Source organism: Miniopterus natalensis, chromosome 17 (genome assembly GCF_054644295.1).
Source record: "Miniopterus natalensis isolate mMinNat1 chromosome 17, mMinNat1.hap1, whole genome shotgun sequence".
Classification (NCBI taxonomy): Eukaryota; Metazoa; Chordata; class Mammalia; order Chiroptera; family Miniopteridae; genus Miniopterus; species Miniopterus natalensis.
Window position 1 is genome coordinate 38,125,716 of NC_142097.1, and position 15,524 is coordinate 38,141,239.

The 15,524-nt window shown below is 38.6% G+C and overlaps 1 protein-coding gene across 1 annotated transcript in view; it reads left to right on the forward strand.

Annotated features, from left to right (window-relative positions):
• CEP112 (centrosomal protein 112) overlaps positions 1 to 15,524 on the forward strand; it is a 214,867-nt gene that overhangs the window by 5,224 nt on the left and 194,119 nt on the right. Inside the window, exon 4 of the mRNA XM_016214517.2 lies at positions 14,444 to 14,534. Coding sequence (XP_016070003.2) covers positions 14,444 to 14,534 — 91 coding nt within the window. The remainder of the gene's footprint in view (positions 1 to 14,443; positions 14,535 to 15,524) is intronic.

Consider the following 15,524-nt stretch of genomic DNA (forward strand, 5'->3'; position numbering starts at 1 on the left):
ATACACAAAAAGATTATTGTTGTAGTACAACTTTTGGCCTCTAGGAGTGATAGCCTTACATTGGACTTGTATGAGATTCTGAGCTCTGCCTTTGGCGTAGTTCCCTCAAATGTTAAAATATTGGACAGCGTCAATTGACATGTATCATGCTTCATCCTTACTCCTCACCATTCTCTTGGTAATTTTAATTTCAGATTTTATTTGGTTAACAATAGAATCTATCTTTTCTACTACATGTTTTTTTTGGTTCATTACGTAATCAGATATAGAGATGTTACTAGTAATTTGAAATGTCTTCACAGTTGATGTAGTCTGATTATATGTTTTCAGATGTCAAGTATTATGGTGGGAAAGAGATCCAGTCCCTAGGAACGTTTTGATTGGAAAGGGGAAACATTAACATAGAGAGGCAAAAAAGGAAGGGGGGATATAATTAAGGACCCGGTCAGAAGAGTAAAAAGAAATGAATAGGTCAGTCTATAGGAGGTGGTGTAAAGTATTTATTTTTGCATTCACAGGAGATTTGAAAATAGAGAGGTGTAATTGTGGAATTGTTGTTAGCCTTATAAGCAGGTAAATGTAGGTGTAAGGAGACTGTGATGTGCTTACAAAGCATCAGATGTTCGCCAAAAGATTTGTTGAGTATCCGACTAACTGCCGGGTTCCTCCCTGGGTGTAACGGACATCGAGTTTACAGTGCGAAGGTGGATTAAAGGAGTTTCCTGTGTCTTGGAGTTAGACCAGAGGTTGAAAATGGGTGATCTGCTTGGCCTGAGTGAATCATGTCCATAGATTTGTTTGGTTTGACTTACATAATGTCTTGAAAGCTTTTTTAATGAGTTGTCAAAATTAACAGAATTTTATATAAAAACCCAAATTTCTGGCTTATTTTAAAAAGTGGAGACCTAGCAATCTTTCCAGAAGACAGTGATAAGTTGGAGCTGAGTAATACTCAGTTACTCCCACAATGCAGCCGGTGTGCCTTCACTATGTCCTGCTAATTTCTGACCCTGAGCTTGAGGTCAGTTGCATCTATTCTTGAACTTGAGCTTTTTTTCTTTTTGTAAGTAAGGTTAAGAAGGGGGAAAAGTATTTGTGTTTCCATTTTTATATTCTGCCAAAGGTAGAAAGAAGAAAGGCAAATACAAGGGGATCACCTGATTCCAGAAGAGGGGATCCTAGGGGAGCTTTGCAGAAGCAGGACTATCCATGTGGTAGCGCAATCGCCCAGTTCTCACCTGTCCAGTCTTACAGGCGTTGGCCTGGAGCCTTGCTCTAGATGAGCAGGAAGAGGGGTGAGTGCCTGCAGTGCCACACAGTGGTCCTGCGTGCTTGTGGGAGTGTTTGTGAGGACTGAGGCATGTGCGAGGGGAGGGCCCAGGATGGGAGACGCATGGAGCTCCAGCTTGCTTCCTCATACAGAGGATAATGTTTGAGAAAACAGAATATTCTTCAAATATTAGTGAGTTTTCTGGAAATGAAGCCATAGTAAAATCTCTACAAGTTTCATAAATAGCCTATTTCTCTTTGTTACTCAGCTGTAATAAAATGACATTTTAATGCAAATTACTCGAGTGTGGGCCTTTAGTTAGCAGTTATATGATATAATTAATTAAAGTAATTAATCGGAAAAGTAGGCAGTCCCTTGGTCCTAGTCATTCTTTAGATCTCCTGGCTTCCTAAAAGCCTTTCCTGTCTTCCCAGGCCGGTTTCGGGGACTCTCGTTTATGCCAGAGTCCTGTGTCCTTTGTTGCACTCGTCACATTTGCAGAGGCTCCATTTCTTTCCTTTTTGCTGGATTGTGAATTTTGCGAGGCAAGAACTGTGACTTTCCCACTTGCACTGTGTTCCCAGTGCCTGGCACTGAGCAGGAAGCTGTTGGGGACTCCGTAGCATTCATACTTGGCGAGCGCTCGCTTCCTTGAAGGCCGGGTTGTGTTAGGCGCTGCCCCGTACACTTCATTGAATCTGTACAAAGCCCTCTGAGATAGCTGTGTTGTCACAGAGAGAATGGCACACAGAGATTTTTTTTTTTTTTAAATTTTTATTTTTTAAATATATCTTTTTATTGATTTCAGAGGGAGGAAAGGAGAGGGAGAGAGAGAGAGACAGAAACATCAATGACGAGAGAGACATTGATTGAGCCCGCAACCTGGGCATGTGCCCTGACCGGGAATTGAACCCCGATCGCCTGGATCCTAGGTCGACGTTCAACCGCTGAGCCACGCCCGGCCGGGCTGGCACACAGAGATTTTAAAAAATCAGAAAAAGTTGAGGTAAAGGTCAAATTTAGAAAAAATTAAGAGAAGTATGGTTGCAGGCTATGGAGATGCCTGTCACATGCGGTGAGGAATGCAGAGACAGTGAAGGAGCCCGAGAAGACACACTGACATGCCCTTCTGCTCAGGGGTGGGATATCAGTGGGCCCAAGGCCAGTTAGGGCTGCGAAACAAAGCAACACAGTGCATCTTTTCTTCTATGTTTCTCAACACATTTAACTTTAAAACATTAATTTAATTAACAGATCTTTGGAATTTTATTGACATGAAGGCATTTAGAAACTAAAACTAGCGTTTAGGTTAGCTGAAGGCAGTGGAAGTGATTTTAAGGCCAAGTGCATAATGTATGAGTTGGAGCAGAAGTGCGGCGAAGTCTAAAGATGGTCTCTCCTCCTGTTTCTGTTCCGAAGTTGCTCCTTTCCCCCGCATGGCCATACTGGGCTGCTGAGAAAGTGTCTGCTCGTGTGGACCGGATACATCTAATCAGTTCTGCAAGAGATTGTTTTTAAAAAGTTTAAGAGGCTTATAATATTTGACACATGTATATTTTTATAGTGAATAATTTATTGTTGCTTAGAACTGAAGTTTAAGGCTGCCTCATAAATTTTACAACCGCTTCAACTTGTCTTTTGAAAAACCTCTTTAATCTTAAAAGATTTTCCCCCTTAGTGTTTCTTTTTTGATCACTTTATAAAATCCTGCTTTACTTAGACCTTTTTGTATGTGAAGTATTTCTGATGGCATTTTAGATTATGCTGTTTGTGTCCAGCCTTTTATATTATTAAAGATGCAGAGCCCTTTTGAAGCCCCTTTGTTAGGGCTCCCTGTTCAACAGAGATGGCGCCTCTCCTTTACCTTTATTCTGCCCTAGGATGTGGCCCACAGCCCGGTTTGAAGAAGCTTGGAAGCATTAGGAGGTTATATTCCATCAGGCTCATTATCTGCTTTCTCTTTTCCACCGAATATACATTATATGCCTGTAAACTTAGCATTTCACATCAAAAGCTTCAGCACCCCGCGAGGTGTGGCCTGCTTTTATTCTTTGCTTTCTTTCCTTTCTCATAGTTCTTGGTTTTAGGTTTTGTTATTAGCCATGTTTTCTTCTAGAAAAACCACTTTCCAAACTGCATTGCTGTTTTATGAGATTTCTTACTGTATTTTTGTGTCAAAGATCTGCTTATTTTCTTCACAATGAGATATTTTAGTTATATTTGAGTTGGGAACATGGTTTTCCAAAACGTACAGTGTTCCTATGCAGGTTGGTTCATCTCATTTAGGTCCTCAACCATGAGCTGTATCCACTATTTACTTCCTGGTCATCCTTCAGATGCCTGCACTGAGATCCGGTAAAGACCTTAATTGTCTTTGTAGCAGGCAGACTTTCAGGTGGCCCTGTGATGCTCCTCTGGTGTTCACAGTGTGAATGACCCTTCCCCCTGAGTGTGGGCAGGACCTGTGACTTGCTTCTAGTAGAATATGGCCATGGTGATGGGATGACACTCCCATGATCACATTATGTTATGGAAAACTGTCCTGCCAGCAGACTGTCTGTAGAGCCTGTGCCTGTTCCTTGCTGGCTGAAGGAGCGGGCTGCCGTGAATTCAATAGCCAGATACAAAACCATCTTACCTTTAGGGAGTGGGACTGGCCTGGGAGGAAAGTTACAAACTTTTTTTGTACGTGAGTTTATGTTGTTTTTAATAATTGCACACTTATTTTTTGATTGTCACAGTCCATTTGCCTTCCAGAATTTCATCTTGTTTGGGCATACACATCATTAACATTAGTGACACACATTAATACATTTACTACATATAACAAATAGATTTCAACATAAGAATGACATTTTTGCAATAAATAACCTAAATATTTATGTATTCTACATGAATTTCTAATTTGTTAAAACAGAAACCAAGTGGCACAAGTTGTACTATTGATGGAGCACCTACCATATGCTAGAGACTGTTCTAGAAATCTTTTGTAATCTGACTACATCTCTACACTCATGTGAGGCTGGTGTGATTGCTCTTTGTATTTATAGGTGAGGTCACAGCTTCAGCAAGGTCAAGCAGCTTTCCCAGGGATGGACCCAGGTCTTTGTGATTTCAGACTCCACATTCTCTCTAGTAAACCATGTAGGGATGAGCACCTTATGCAGTAAATATGGACATTTCATGTCAGTCGTCTTTTCTCCACTTGAGCTACATCAGCATTCCTGTGCCTTTGTTCATGGTTATTTCTAGGTTAAGCTGAAATGAGGCAGTTTGCCTTTGTTCTGTTCTCACTTCTGACACTTGGCAACCATGTGTCCTCAGGCAAGTTACTTAGTTTCTCTAAACTCCAGCTTCATCTTTTGTAAAATGGAGCTAGCTAGCCTGTGACCCAGGACCTGGGAAAGTGTTAGCTGCTGTTGCCACTGCCCATCTTCACTGCTGTGGAAATTGTTGTTTTCCTAGTGCATACAGGGGCTCGCATGTTACATGGTTTGACCATCCTTTGACTTCTCTAATGATGCAATTCTCCCAAAGGGTATTATCTTAAAATCCATTGGTCATTAATTATGTTGCATTACTAATTGTTTTGTGTTCCTGAGAAAAAGAAATAATGACTATACAAGAAGGTTCCGCCGACCAGAAGTATGAATCCTGCACACTCTCAGCGTAAAGAGTGGTAAGAGTATTTGAAAAGAGACTTTAAAGGAATCTTAGGCAACTCAGCAAATCCCCTTTTCCAGGATACATGGAATAGTGTGTGGATGGCTTTTTTTTTGCATTTTGCCACAGAAGGTGTTAGAAGCTTCCTAAGTAATATTAGACTTCAGTTCATGTCATCGGTTCGTGTGGTTTCCCAAAGACCAGAACCCGAGATAACAGGTTGTGTTTCTATTCAATGTTCTGAGGCTTCTTTTTAACGACTCGTAAGGATTTCTATGACTTTTAGTGCAGCATGATATAGTCTGGTAGCTCAGCTTATCCCACAGTGCAGTCAGGCTGTGGGATGGGAAAACATGAAACAGGGTGATTTAATATCACTGATTATCTTTACTTGCAACTTTGATGAAGACTTATGAGTCAGGAGAGCGTGAAGGAGGAATAAAGGTGCATCAGCCTCGACCTTTAAACTGCTTTGCGGTGAAAGAGACACAGTAGTTCTGCTTATCATTGAGGACTTTACTGATGGAAAAGATGCATTAGTTTGGATTTCTTTAGGTGCTGTTTTATAAAGAGCTACCATCCAGATTACTTAGAAATTCTAGGAGTGTGCTAACAGAATTATTATTTATTTTATGTTACTTTTACCATATTAGACTTAGGTTAACTTTATGTAAATGAAAGTTTTATATTTTAATTTGTGTCCTCTAAATAATGAATGTGCCTGTACCTATAAGAAAGGACCTGGGGAATAATTATCCTATTTTAAATGGTAATAGAGGACTATAATTTTTGCATCTTGCTTTAATGAGATCTTTCCATGGGTTATTTGATGCCAGATTTTAGTTTGGAATGAAGAACCTAATTATAGTCCTGCCCTATGGAAAATATGATTTGCTTTACAATGATCTTCTCTATGATGTGGTTTTCCAGGAATGCATTGTGGCAAAAAGCTGGGACTGTGTGTGTCCTTTAAAAATGTCCTCTGATAGAGCTAGTATTTCATTTCTTGTGCAGTTTAATAATGTGGCCAGCAGATGGTGCCCAAGTACAATAAAAAGGTACTTGTGATTATGTTGATTTATGTGAAAAACACGTTTTTCAGTTTAAAAAAATATTGATTTAAATTTTTAGTCTGGATACTCAAAAAACGATAATGGGATCTTTTTACCTTGTTAAACTCTATTTTTATTTGTAAATGACACTAACAGTATAAATAGCTCCTGCTTGTAAGTTGTTGGATGAATTGATGGGTGAGCCGATCGATACCTTTGCTTCCCAGGGATTCTTTGTGCTCATTGGAGTAAATAAATATTGTTAGGATAACATGTAGTAAAACATCTTTAAATATTATTCACAAAAAGTACATTGGTTTTATTTAAGAATAGCCCTGTTGTTTGGGCGAGGGTTTTCCACAGTGGCCCTGTCCAGTGGAACTTTCTGTGATGGTGGAGATGTTCCATGGCTGTGCCATCCAATACAGTCACCACCACTCACATACGACTCTGGAGCACGAAATGTGGCTGGTGTGGCTGAGGAACTTAACTTCATTTATTTATTTTTTATTTTATTAAATTTATTGGGGTGACATTGGTCATATAGGTTTCAAGTGTATAAGTCTATGATTCATCATCTGTATATTGCATTGTGTGCTCACCACCCAAAGTCAAGTTTCCTTCCATCACCATATATTTTACTCCCTTACCCTCTTCTACTTCCTTAAATTTTAATTAATTTGAATTTAAATAGCCATAGGTGATTAGTGGCTCCCTTACTGGGCTTGGAGTTCTAGACCTGGGTCTTCTGCTGGGTGGTGGCATAACCTGACCTACTAGGTGAAGAGCTGCTGGCTAGGTGGGGAGGTGGAGGAGAATAGGAACTAGGAGTTGGGTATCAGTGCATAGAAACGGCCTCCGCCCGGGGGACCTGTATTCCGTGCTTATTTGCAGTTCATTGGGTGTCTCCCTTTTTCGTGATGATCACCCATGATCAGCTTCTAGTTGCTTCTCTGTTGGTCAGTCTCACATTTCAGAGGAGCTGTTCCTAATAAATCTTTTCAAAAGAAAAAAAAAAAAAATTAATCATTTATCTTATATTAATTTTAAAAATAATCATGTTCATCCTTTTTGGGTAGAACATTTTATGGAATTTGATATTTTTGACACAATGGATACTTGTTAGACACCTTGAGCTCTGGAAATAAGGCTGCTACATAAATGGGGAATGAAAACTGTTTCTTAGAGTATCAATAAAACATAACTTTCACAAACTCTTAAAACCACTTGGCTACTCATTAATGTTCGACATTAAATGCTAATTAAATATAATTCTTTAGTATTTACCAAGGCAAGGTCAAGTGGTAACAAATTATAACTGAGATGGAATAGATTTGAAAATAATGGTCTTGCATTTCTTTTAGGCTTTCTTTTCTTTTCCCCAGTGAGTTAGATTTTTTAAAAACTTAGTCATTTTTTTCTTTTAAAAATACTTTTAATGAGGGGTTTTGTAATAGCATCTTTTTAGTTCACAAGCAAGTTTTTTTTTGTGAGATCATAATACAGAACAGTTTTGATTGTCCTCTTAATAAACAAAACAGGATGCGAGGTCACAAGTGTATTGTAAAACTTAATTTTAAGGGAGTTAAAATACTTTCTGAGTGTTATACTGTTAAACCAGAGATATATTAATAAATGGTTATTTAAATGTGTGACTTTTAAAGGTGTTTTTATTTTTAATTTTTATAATCAAATGTGTTATTTAAAGGAGGAAATGGGAAAAATATGAAGTCATAAAGTGTTTATGAATCTCTGGTCATATTTTAGTTTCGTCAAGTTTCTCATTTAAAAAAAAATTTAGTTCTGTTCTTTTTATTTTTAATAAAGTTCCCTTTGAAAAATTAAACATGTTGTGGATCTTTGGAAGTCACTTTCACTTTCTTATTTTCAGTGTTGTTTGATACTTTCCTGCATTATTATTTGTTACTATTTATTTTTATTTTCATTATATTTGGCAATACTGTAAGAAGACTGTTCTGCCGGTGGCATAGAACAGTTTACCTGCTGCTCAGGTGAATGCAAAGTCATCAGTCTAAAGTTCACTCTCATTTTAATGTTCTGATCATTTCTAATGTATTACTCTTAAAATGCTTTACACCTGTGAAGGGCACACCTGTAAAATGTGTATGAAAATGCACAGGATAGTTTAAAAAACAATTATAAACATCCCTTTCCTTTTAACTGAGCTCAAGAAATAGCATATTACAGGAGTACAACCACTATGGAAAACTGGCGATTCCTTAAAAAATTAAGAATAGAGCTACCATATGACCCAGCTGTCCCTCTCCTGGGTATCTTCCCGAAAAACTGGAAAACAAGTATTCACAAAGATATATGCACCCTATGATCACTGCAGCATTATTCACAGTGGCCGAGACATGGAGACAACCAAAGTACCCTGCGATAGAGGACTGGATAGAGAAGGTGTGGGACATGCACACAGTGGGATACTACTCAGCCATAAGAAAAGACGAAATACTGCCATTCATAACAACATGGATGGACCTTGAGATATTATGCCAAGTGAAATAAGTCAGTCAGAAAAGCTAAGGACCATATGATTTCAGTCATATGTGGGAAATAAAACTGAAACTCGTGGACACAGCAGTGTGGTGGCTGCCAGAAGGAAGGGTGCTGGGGGGTGGGGGGTGAAGGGGGTCTAATATATGGTGATGGAAGATGATTTGGCTTTGGGCACACAGTGCAATATACAGATCCTGTAACATAGAAACCCACACCTGAAACCTATATGATCCTATTAATATCATCCCAATAAATTTAATAAACAAAGCAATACTCCAGGCAATCTTCCGTGTCCTTTCCCTATTGCCTCCACTTCCCTTCTGAGAGGACTACTGTCCCATATTTTGCATTCATAATTTTTTAAAACTATGTAAGTGGAATCATACAGTATATATTTTTTTGACGCTTGTTTCTCTCATATATTTCAGATTCATCCAAGTTAACAAATGTAGCTGTAGTTCATTCTTTGTTTTGTGGTAAACTTTTAAGATCAATTTCTAATGTGTACATCAAGACACACAAATCTTAAGTGTAAAGCTTGAAAATGTAGGGGAAATGCTTTATGACAATGCGTTTGGCAATGATTTATTGGATATGACAACAAAAGAAAAAATAGATAAACTGGACTACATAAAACTTTAAAACTTTTATTCATCAAAGGACACAATTAGAGTGAAAAGGCAACCCATGGAATGGGAGAAATATTTGCAAATCACATATCTGAAAAAGGGTTGATATCTAGAATATATAAAGAATCCTACAACTCAATGACAAAACAAACAACCCAACTGAAAAATGGACAAAGGACTTGAATAGACATTTCTCCAAGGAAGATATACAAGTGACCAATAGACACATGAAAAGATGCTAAATAAACATCACTAATCATTGTGGAAATTCAAATCAAAACAATGAGATAACACCTATTAGCGTGGCAACTATTAAAAAAACAAGCAGAAAATAAGTGTTGGCAAAGATGTGGAGAAATTAGAACCCTTATGCAGTGTTGGCTGGAATGTAAAATAGTATAGCTGCTGTGGAAAATAGTATGGCAGTTCCTCAAAAAAATTAAAAATAGAATTATCATATGATCCAACAATCCCACTTCTGGGTATGTATCCAAAAGAATTGAGAACAGAGACTGGCACAGATATGTGTACACCCATGTTCATAACATATTCACAGTAGCCAAAAGACGGAATCACCCCAAATGCCCATCAGTGAATGAATGGATAAAAAAAATACATGCAGTGGAATATTATTGAGCCCTAAAAAGGAAGGAAATACTGACACACATTAAAACATGGATGAACCTTGAATATATTATCCTAAGGGAAATAAGCCAGTCACAAAAAGACAAACACTGTATTACTGCACTTTTATGAGGTACCTAGAGTAGTACAATTCATAGAAAGTAGGACGGTGGTTGCCAGGGGCTGGGGGCAGAGGGGAGTGAGGAATTGTTAAAAGGGTACAGAGTTTCAGTTTGGGAAGATGGAAAGGTCTGGAGATGGATGGTGGTGATGGTTCCACAACAATGCGAATGTGCTTACAGCCACTGAACTGTATATTAAAAATGGTTAAGATGGCACATTTTATGTTAGGCGTATTTTGCCACAACTAAAAATAAGAGAAAGAAAACACAAATTAGCGATATCAGGAATGAATGCGAGAGAAGGCTCCACTCAGATAACCTACCATATGACCCACGATTCTATTCCTAGGTGTTTAGCCAAGAGAAATGAAAATCATGCCTACATACGTGTCTGAACCCGAAAGTTCATAGACGCTTTATCTGTAACAGCTCCAGTGTGGAGGCCGTCTAAACGTCCATCGGCACTCTAATCAAAAGGCAAATTATGGCTCGTTCACGCAATGGACTACCACAGCAAGAAAATGAAATAAATTTGATATGTGCAACAACATGGCCAAATCTCAAAAACGTTTTCCTCAGTTAGACAAGCCAGACAAACATATATACTCTTTGATTCCATAAATGTGAGATTCTAAGCAGACCACCTTGCCTGGGATTGCAGAAGGGAGTAGATTGACTCCAGAGGTGCTCAAGAGAACTCTGGGGGTGATAGAAACTATCTCTTTATCGTGATGGTTATACCGGTATATACATTTGTCAAAACTCATCCAACTCTACGTTTTAAATGGGTAAGATTTTATTGTAAATAAATTATATCTCAATAAACTTAATAAAAATCATATCCAGGTGTAGCCAAGGCATTTTTGGTGTGGCTTCTTCCAATCTAAACACCGGTGAACTAAAGGGGTAAGTTGTGCTCCCCCTCCCCAACCCCCCCAATCCACCCACATAGCCAGCACTGTGGTGAGAGAGGGACTGGAGAACTTCCATTAAAAAAACTGAACATGGGAGACACACAGAATGACACCTCTACAGCATTCTCACGTCTGCCAGGCATCCAGCCTGCTGCCTGTTTTGTGGTTGGGGCTTAGTGCGGCTTCCTGGGTTGGGGGTTCCTTCAAACACCCCTTTTCCTTTGGAATTCTCTGCTCCTGTCCCATGAAGCCAGTCTGATTCCTTGTTTCTGGTGCTATGTTTGTATTCTTTGCCTTTCTGTGGCATATAGCTTCCTATAAGCCATTGCTTTCAGAAATGATGGCCCATGCTGGTTTCCAGCCGCCCCTCAGAGCAAGGAACTCCTCCCCTGCCTCTGGTTCCTTGGTGAATTTGACTGGCTTCCTCCACTTTGAGGAACTTGGATGGCCTCCTACTTCTCTCCGGAGTCACGCTTCCTGCTCTCTCTAGTTGAGTCTTGAACCAGAGCCTGGCAGACCTTCAGTTTCCATGGCATTGCATTTTTGTTCCAGCTCAAAGTGGTGTCATAAGTTATTCTTTTAGGCTCTTATCTGATGCAGTCTCAACTGCCAGTGTCACTACTGTGTCTCTAGTTCTTACTCCCCAAGTTTCTGTTGTACTTGCTCCTTCTGGAATTCATATCGTTTCGATGTTGGAGATTTAGAATCTTCTTTATCTCTCGATTTTCATTTATTATACTCATTCCGTTATTTTTCCTTTGTGTTCTTAGGCTAGTCCTTGGACTAGTTTTCTAATTCACTGATTTGATTTTATGCTATATGTGGTCGGCTCTTCTCTCCTCCATTATGGTTTTAACATTTGGTGATCATGTTTTTCATTTGTAAGCACATTTTCAGGATCACAGATTGTTCATTTCCTTTCTTACATCTGAAATGTTCACTTGAATCACTAGAAGAGCACAGATTAAAAATACATTTTAGAAGTTTCTCCCTTTTAGAAACTGTATTAAGCTGCTTTTGCAGGAGGACGTGTGATTAGTCTTTAGGCTTTTAAATCTTATCTGTGTCATCACTTATCTCTTCATCTGACCATAGGGACAGGTCTGTGTTTCTCTAGTATTTGGAATCAACAGACATGCTGAGAGGATGTTGCCAGATTACTGTTGAAATATTTTAGCATTAGGAAAAAGTGAACAGGAAAGTATATATTTCCTATAGTTTCGTTCCTTAAGGGGTAAGAAGGCATTTGCTCGTCAGGGCATCTTATGGGCTGAAGCTTTTCTTGCTGTGTGTGTTCAGGCACCCTGAGATGAATGGATCCAGTCCCTCTTTTCCAGTTGGCACAAGTACCATAATCATGAGCTCGCTGTAATCGCATCCCCTGTACTAATGGTAGGCAGTCCTTATGAGCCCCACGGCTTGCTGGACTGTGTAGCAGGCGGCACCCGTTACCCTTCATAAGAAGGCTTATAGGGTTGAGCTTTGCCTTCTACCCCCATCTCACAGTTCACCTTGACCACCTGCCCCACCACTGTGATTCTGAGCTGTCTATTAACAGAAACCTATTAGAGTTTCTGTTAATTGTGTTATCAGCTGGAGACAGTCTCAGTGGCGAGAAATGAAATCTCTGCCTAATGTCCTAAGTTTCTTGTGCCAGCCAGATTTTAGCAATGATACTGACCTCCCTCTTTCATTGGTTCAACTGCCTTCACCTGAAGCTGGCTCCTGTGAAGCCTCTGCTTCACCTGGCTTGCATTGGAGGGTGTTCCAGGGGGAATGTAATGAGTTTAGTTCTGGGACGTGTCAATTGGAGGTAGGGCTATTGAAGTTGTATTTGTAATGGGGCTGGAGATGTAGATTTGGTAATCAGAGCTTCTTATTTGAAAAGCTAATAGTATATTGAATTGTCCAGGAAAAACATGTAAAAAGGAAATAGATAAGATTAGACACAGAACCCTGGGATTGTAACATGTATGGGACGGGCAGAGAAAGAAAAGCTACTGAATGTTACCGTGATAGAAGTTTCTCAAGGAGAGACCCAGGAAAGAATGGTCCTATGGAGCCAATGAGTGTGGCATCTTTAAACACTCCCTGGTGTTTTGGTGAGATCAACTGGGGAGGGTAAGGTCAGATTATGGCTCATTTACTTGAGCAGCTGGGAGTTGGTTGATGACTTTACATACAGCATGTTCAGGATGAGTGGAAGTCAGGTTGTAGTTGATTGAAGAGTATATAGCGGTAAGGGCATGGGCCCAATAACTTATTTTGAAAATGTACTGTGAAGGGAAAGAGGTAGATTGGTATAGAGGCCAGCTGCAAGTGAGTTAAAAGGGTGTGTGGTTTTATGTATGCACCCTGTGTAATAAACCAATAAATGTTTCAGTCCTGTTTTTTATTAATATTTTCTATGAGAAGAATCACTTTTAATATTTAAGCATTTTAAAAATTTTAACTATCACTCTTTTTATGACTGTTTAATCTATTCCTAAAAGAGAACAGGCCATGCTTAGTATGATCCATCAGGTTGCCTCTTCCCACATACTGAACTTTAAATGCTTCTGTCAGCTCTAGGATGTTGGCTGGTGAGATTACTCTCAAAATATGACTTTATCTTCCTTTCTCACTTTTTAAAAACTATGTGGCTATGTGGGATATTGAGTAGGGGTATAAAAAATCAGTAGCTTTTCCAGACATTCTAAATTATTTCGTAACTAGTCTAAGGAACGTTATTCTATTAGAGTTACTACCAAAAAACACCTTCATTGTAATCTGGTCTTTTTGAATTACCATTTTATCTTTTGGGAATACTTAGCACAGCTCACTGTTTGTGAAGGAAACCCTGATACGGCTTGTGGTTGAAAGTTAGTGTCTTTAATTCATCATATAATGGTTAGTTTCCATCTCATGGATATTGAAGCCGCTGTTCAGAGAATAGATATTTGTAATCGTAGAACTTTCATTGACGGAATGTGAATAAAAGTGTATGAGAGACTCCAGGCCAGGGTGGAGTATTGAGAATGGTATTTTTATGTTGTGTTTTAAATTGGAGAGAAGTATTTTTGTTCAAGTTATTTGGAAACGTAAACTGCTTTCTTATGATGTACTTACCACATTTTACATGAATTAACATGGTGCATTTTTAAATTGAAGACTTTGATTTTTCTGTGGCTTCTGACAAGATTTCAAATTAATTCAGACTTTCAGCTGCATGGAAGCTTTGTTGTTTTATGTATTTTAAGGCTTCGTCTTGATGTGGAACATGACTCCAACAAAACATACTAACCTTTTAAAACAATTATTTCCTCTGAGAATATATGCTTCATGTTTTTTTCTTCCTATACTTAGGATATGGGGAAAGGAGGAGAAAAATATAAATAGATGTAGTTTATTGTAGTCTCACTTAAAAATAGCATTTGTTTGTAAGCAAGTATGTGGCATTTAGGCAACATTTTATTTATAGTTTAACCTAAATGAAATAAAATATGAGAAATACAAGTTATTATTTAGATTGTTTGCTACTAAAACATCTTTGCTAATATGAATAGTCATCTCATCCCCCCCCCAAAAATTGGTAATCCTGCATTTAACAGCCCCCGTGTCCTCCGAGTACCCCAAATTCTGATTGTAACTGTTTTGGTCTGTTAAGGGAACAGTCCACTGCGAAGCTCCAAACGAGATCACATCCTGTGAGTCCATCCGACAGAGACGATGGACAAAATATCACCTCGAAGAGTTGTGTAAGCTTGGATTCTACTTTAGTTTGTTTGTTGCTCGAAAATAACCACAAATTTTTAGTTTCATATCGAAAATAACCACAAATTTTTAGTTTCATATTGTCAAAGTTCCAGCGATTACTTAGAAACTGAGTCAAGTCTGACAGCTTTGGTGACCATCCTGATGTCAGAAACAGTGCCTTTGGAATACCTCACACTGTCCATCCTGCCATCTCTGCGATTCCGAGCCACCGTGCTCATCAGTCTATCGCTTTTCTTGTCCATCCAAGAATAACTTCGGAAAGCTTTGCTTTTTAGTTATTTTTTTACTTTTCTCTTTTATCCAGTGTATGTATGAAAATAATAAGACACCCAGTTGTCATAAACTTAAGAAGTTGGGATTAACTTGTAGTGGAATGGGAGGCTGTGCCTTTCTGTGACTTGAACCCTTTGCGTTTGAAACTATGAATACCTCTCTTGCACCTAATTGCTTACGCAGGTTTGGTTTGAACAAGGTGCTGATGAGCATTGCAGGCAGCTGTGTGAAGGGAGGGACTTTGCCTGCCTTCTGGGGTCTTGCTTATGAAACCCTGGCTTGTCTTGGGCTGCAAGACTTTTAGTTCCAAGAAGATCATGAACGATGCATGACTGTTTTAGCACATACTGCTCCAAACAGAACTTCTTGCATTTTCTCCAGTGATAGTTTGGAGCTTCTAAAATATTTTAATGTAAAGGGGAATACTAAATATTTGTGGGTTTATTAGCAATCATTATGTTTAGTTAAAATAAAGCAGGTACATTTTCTTAAGACGTTCTTATTCACAAAAATAAAAATAAAAAGGGGACCAACAGTAGAAGCAATAATGAATTTTAGTATAATATATAATAAGCAACATTTTGTTCAATAGAAATTTGGAAACTCAGTAAAATACGAACATTTTAGTATATTTTTCATTACCTCAGATGGTTTAAATGACCATAGGTAAATAGATCTATTTTTAGTAATGAGGTTTT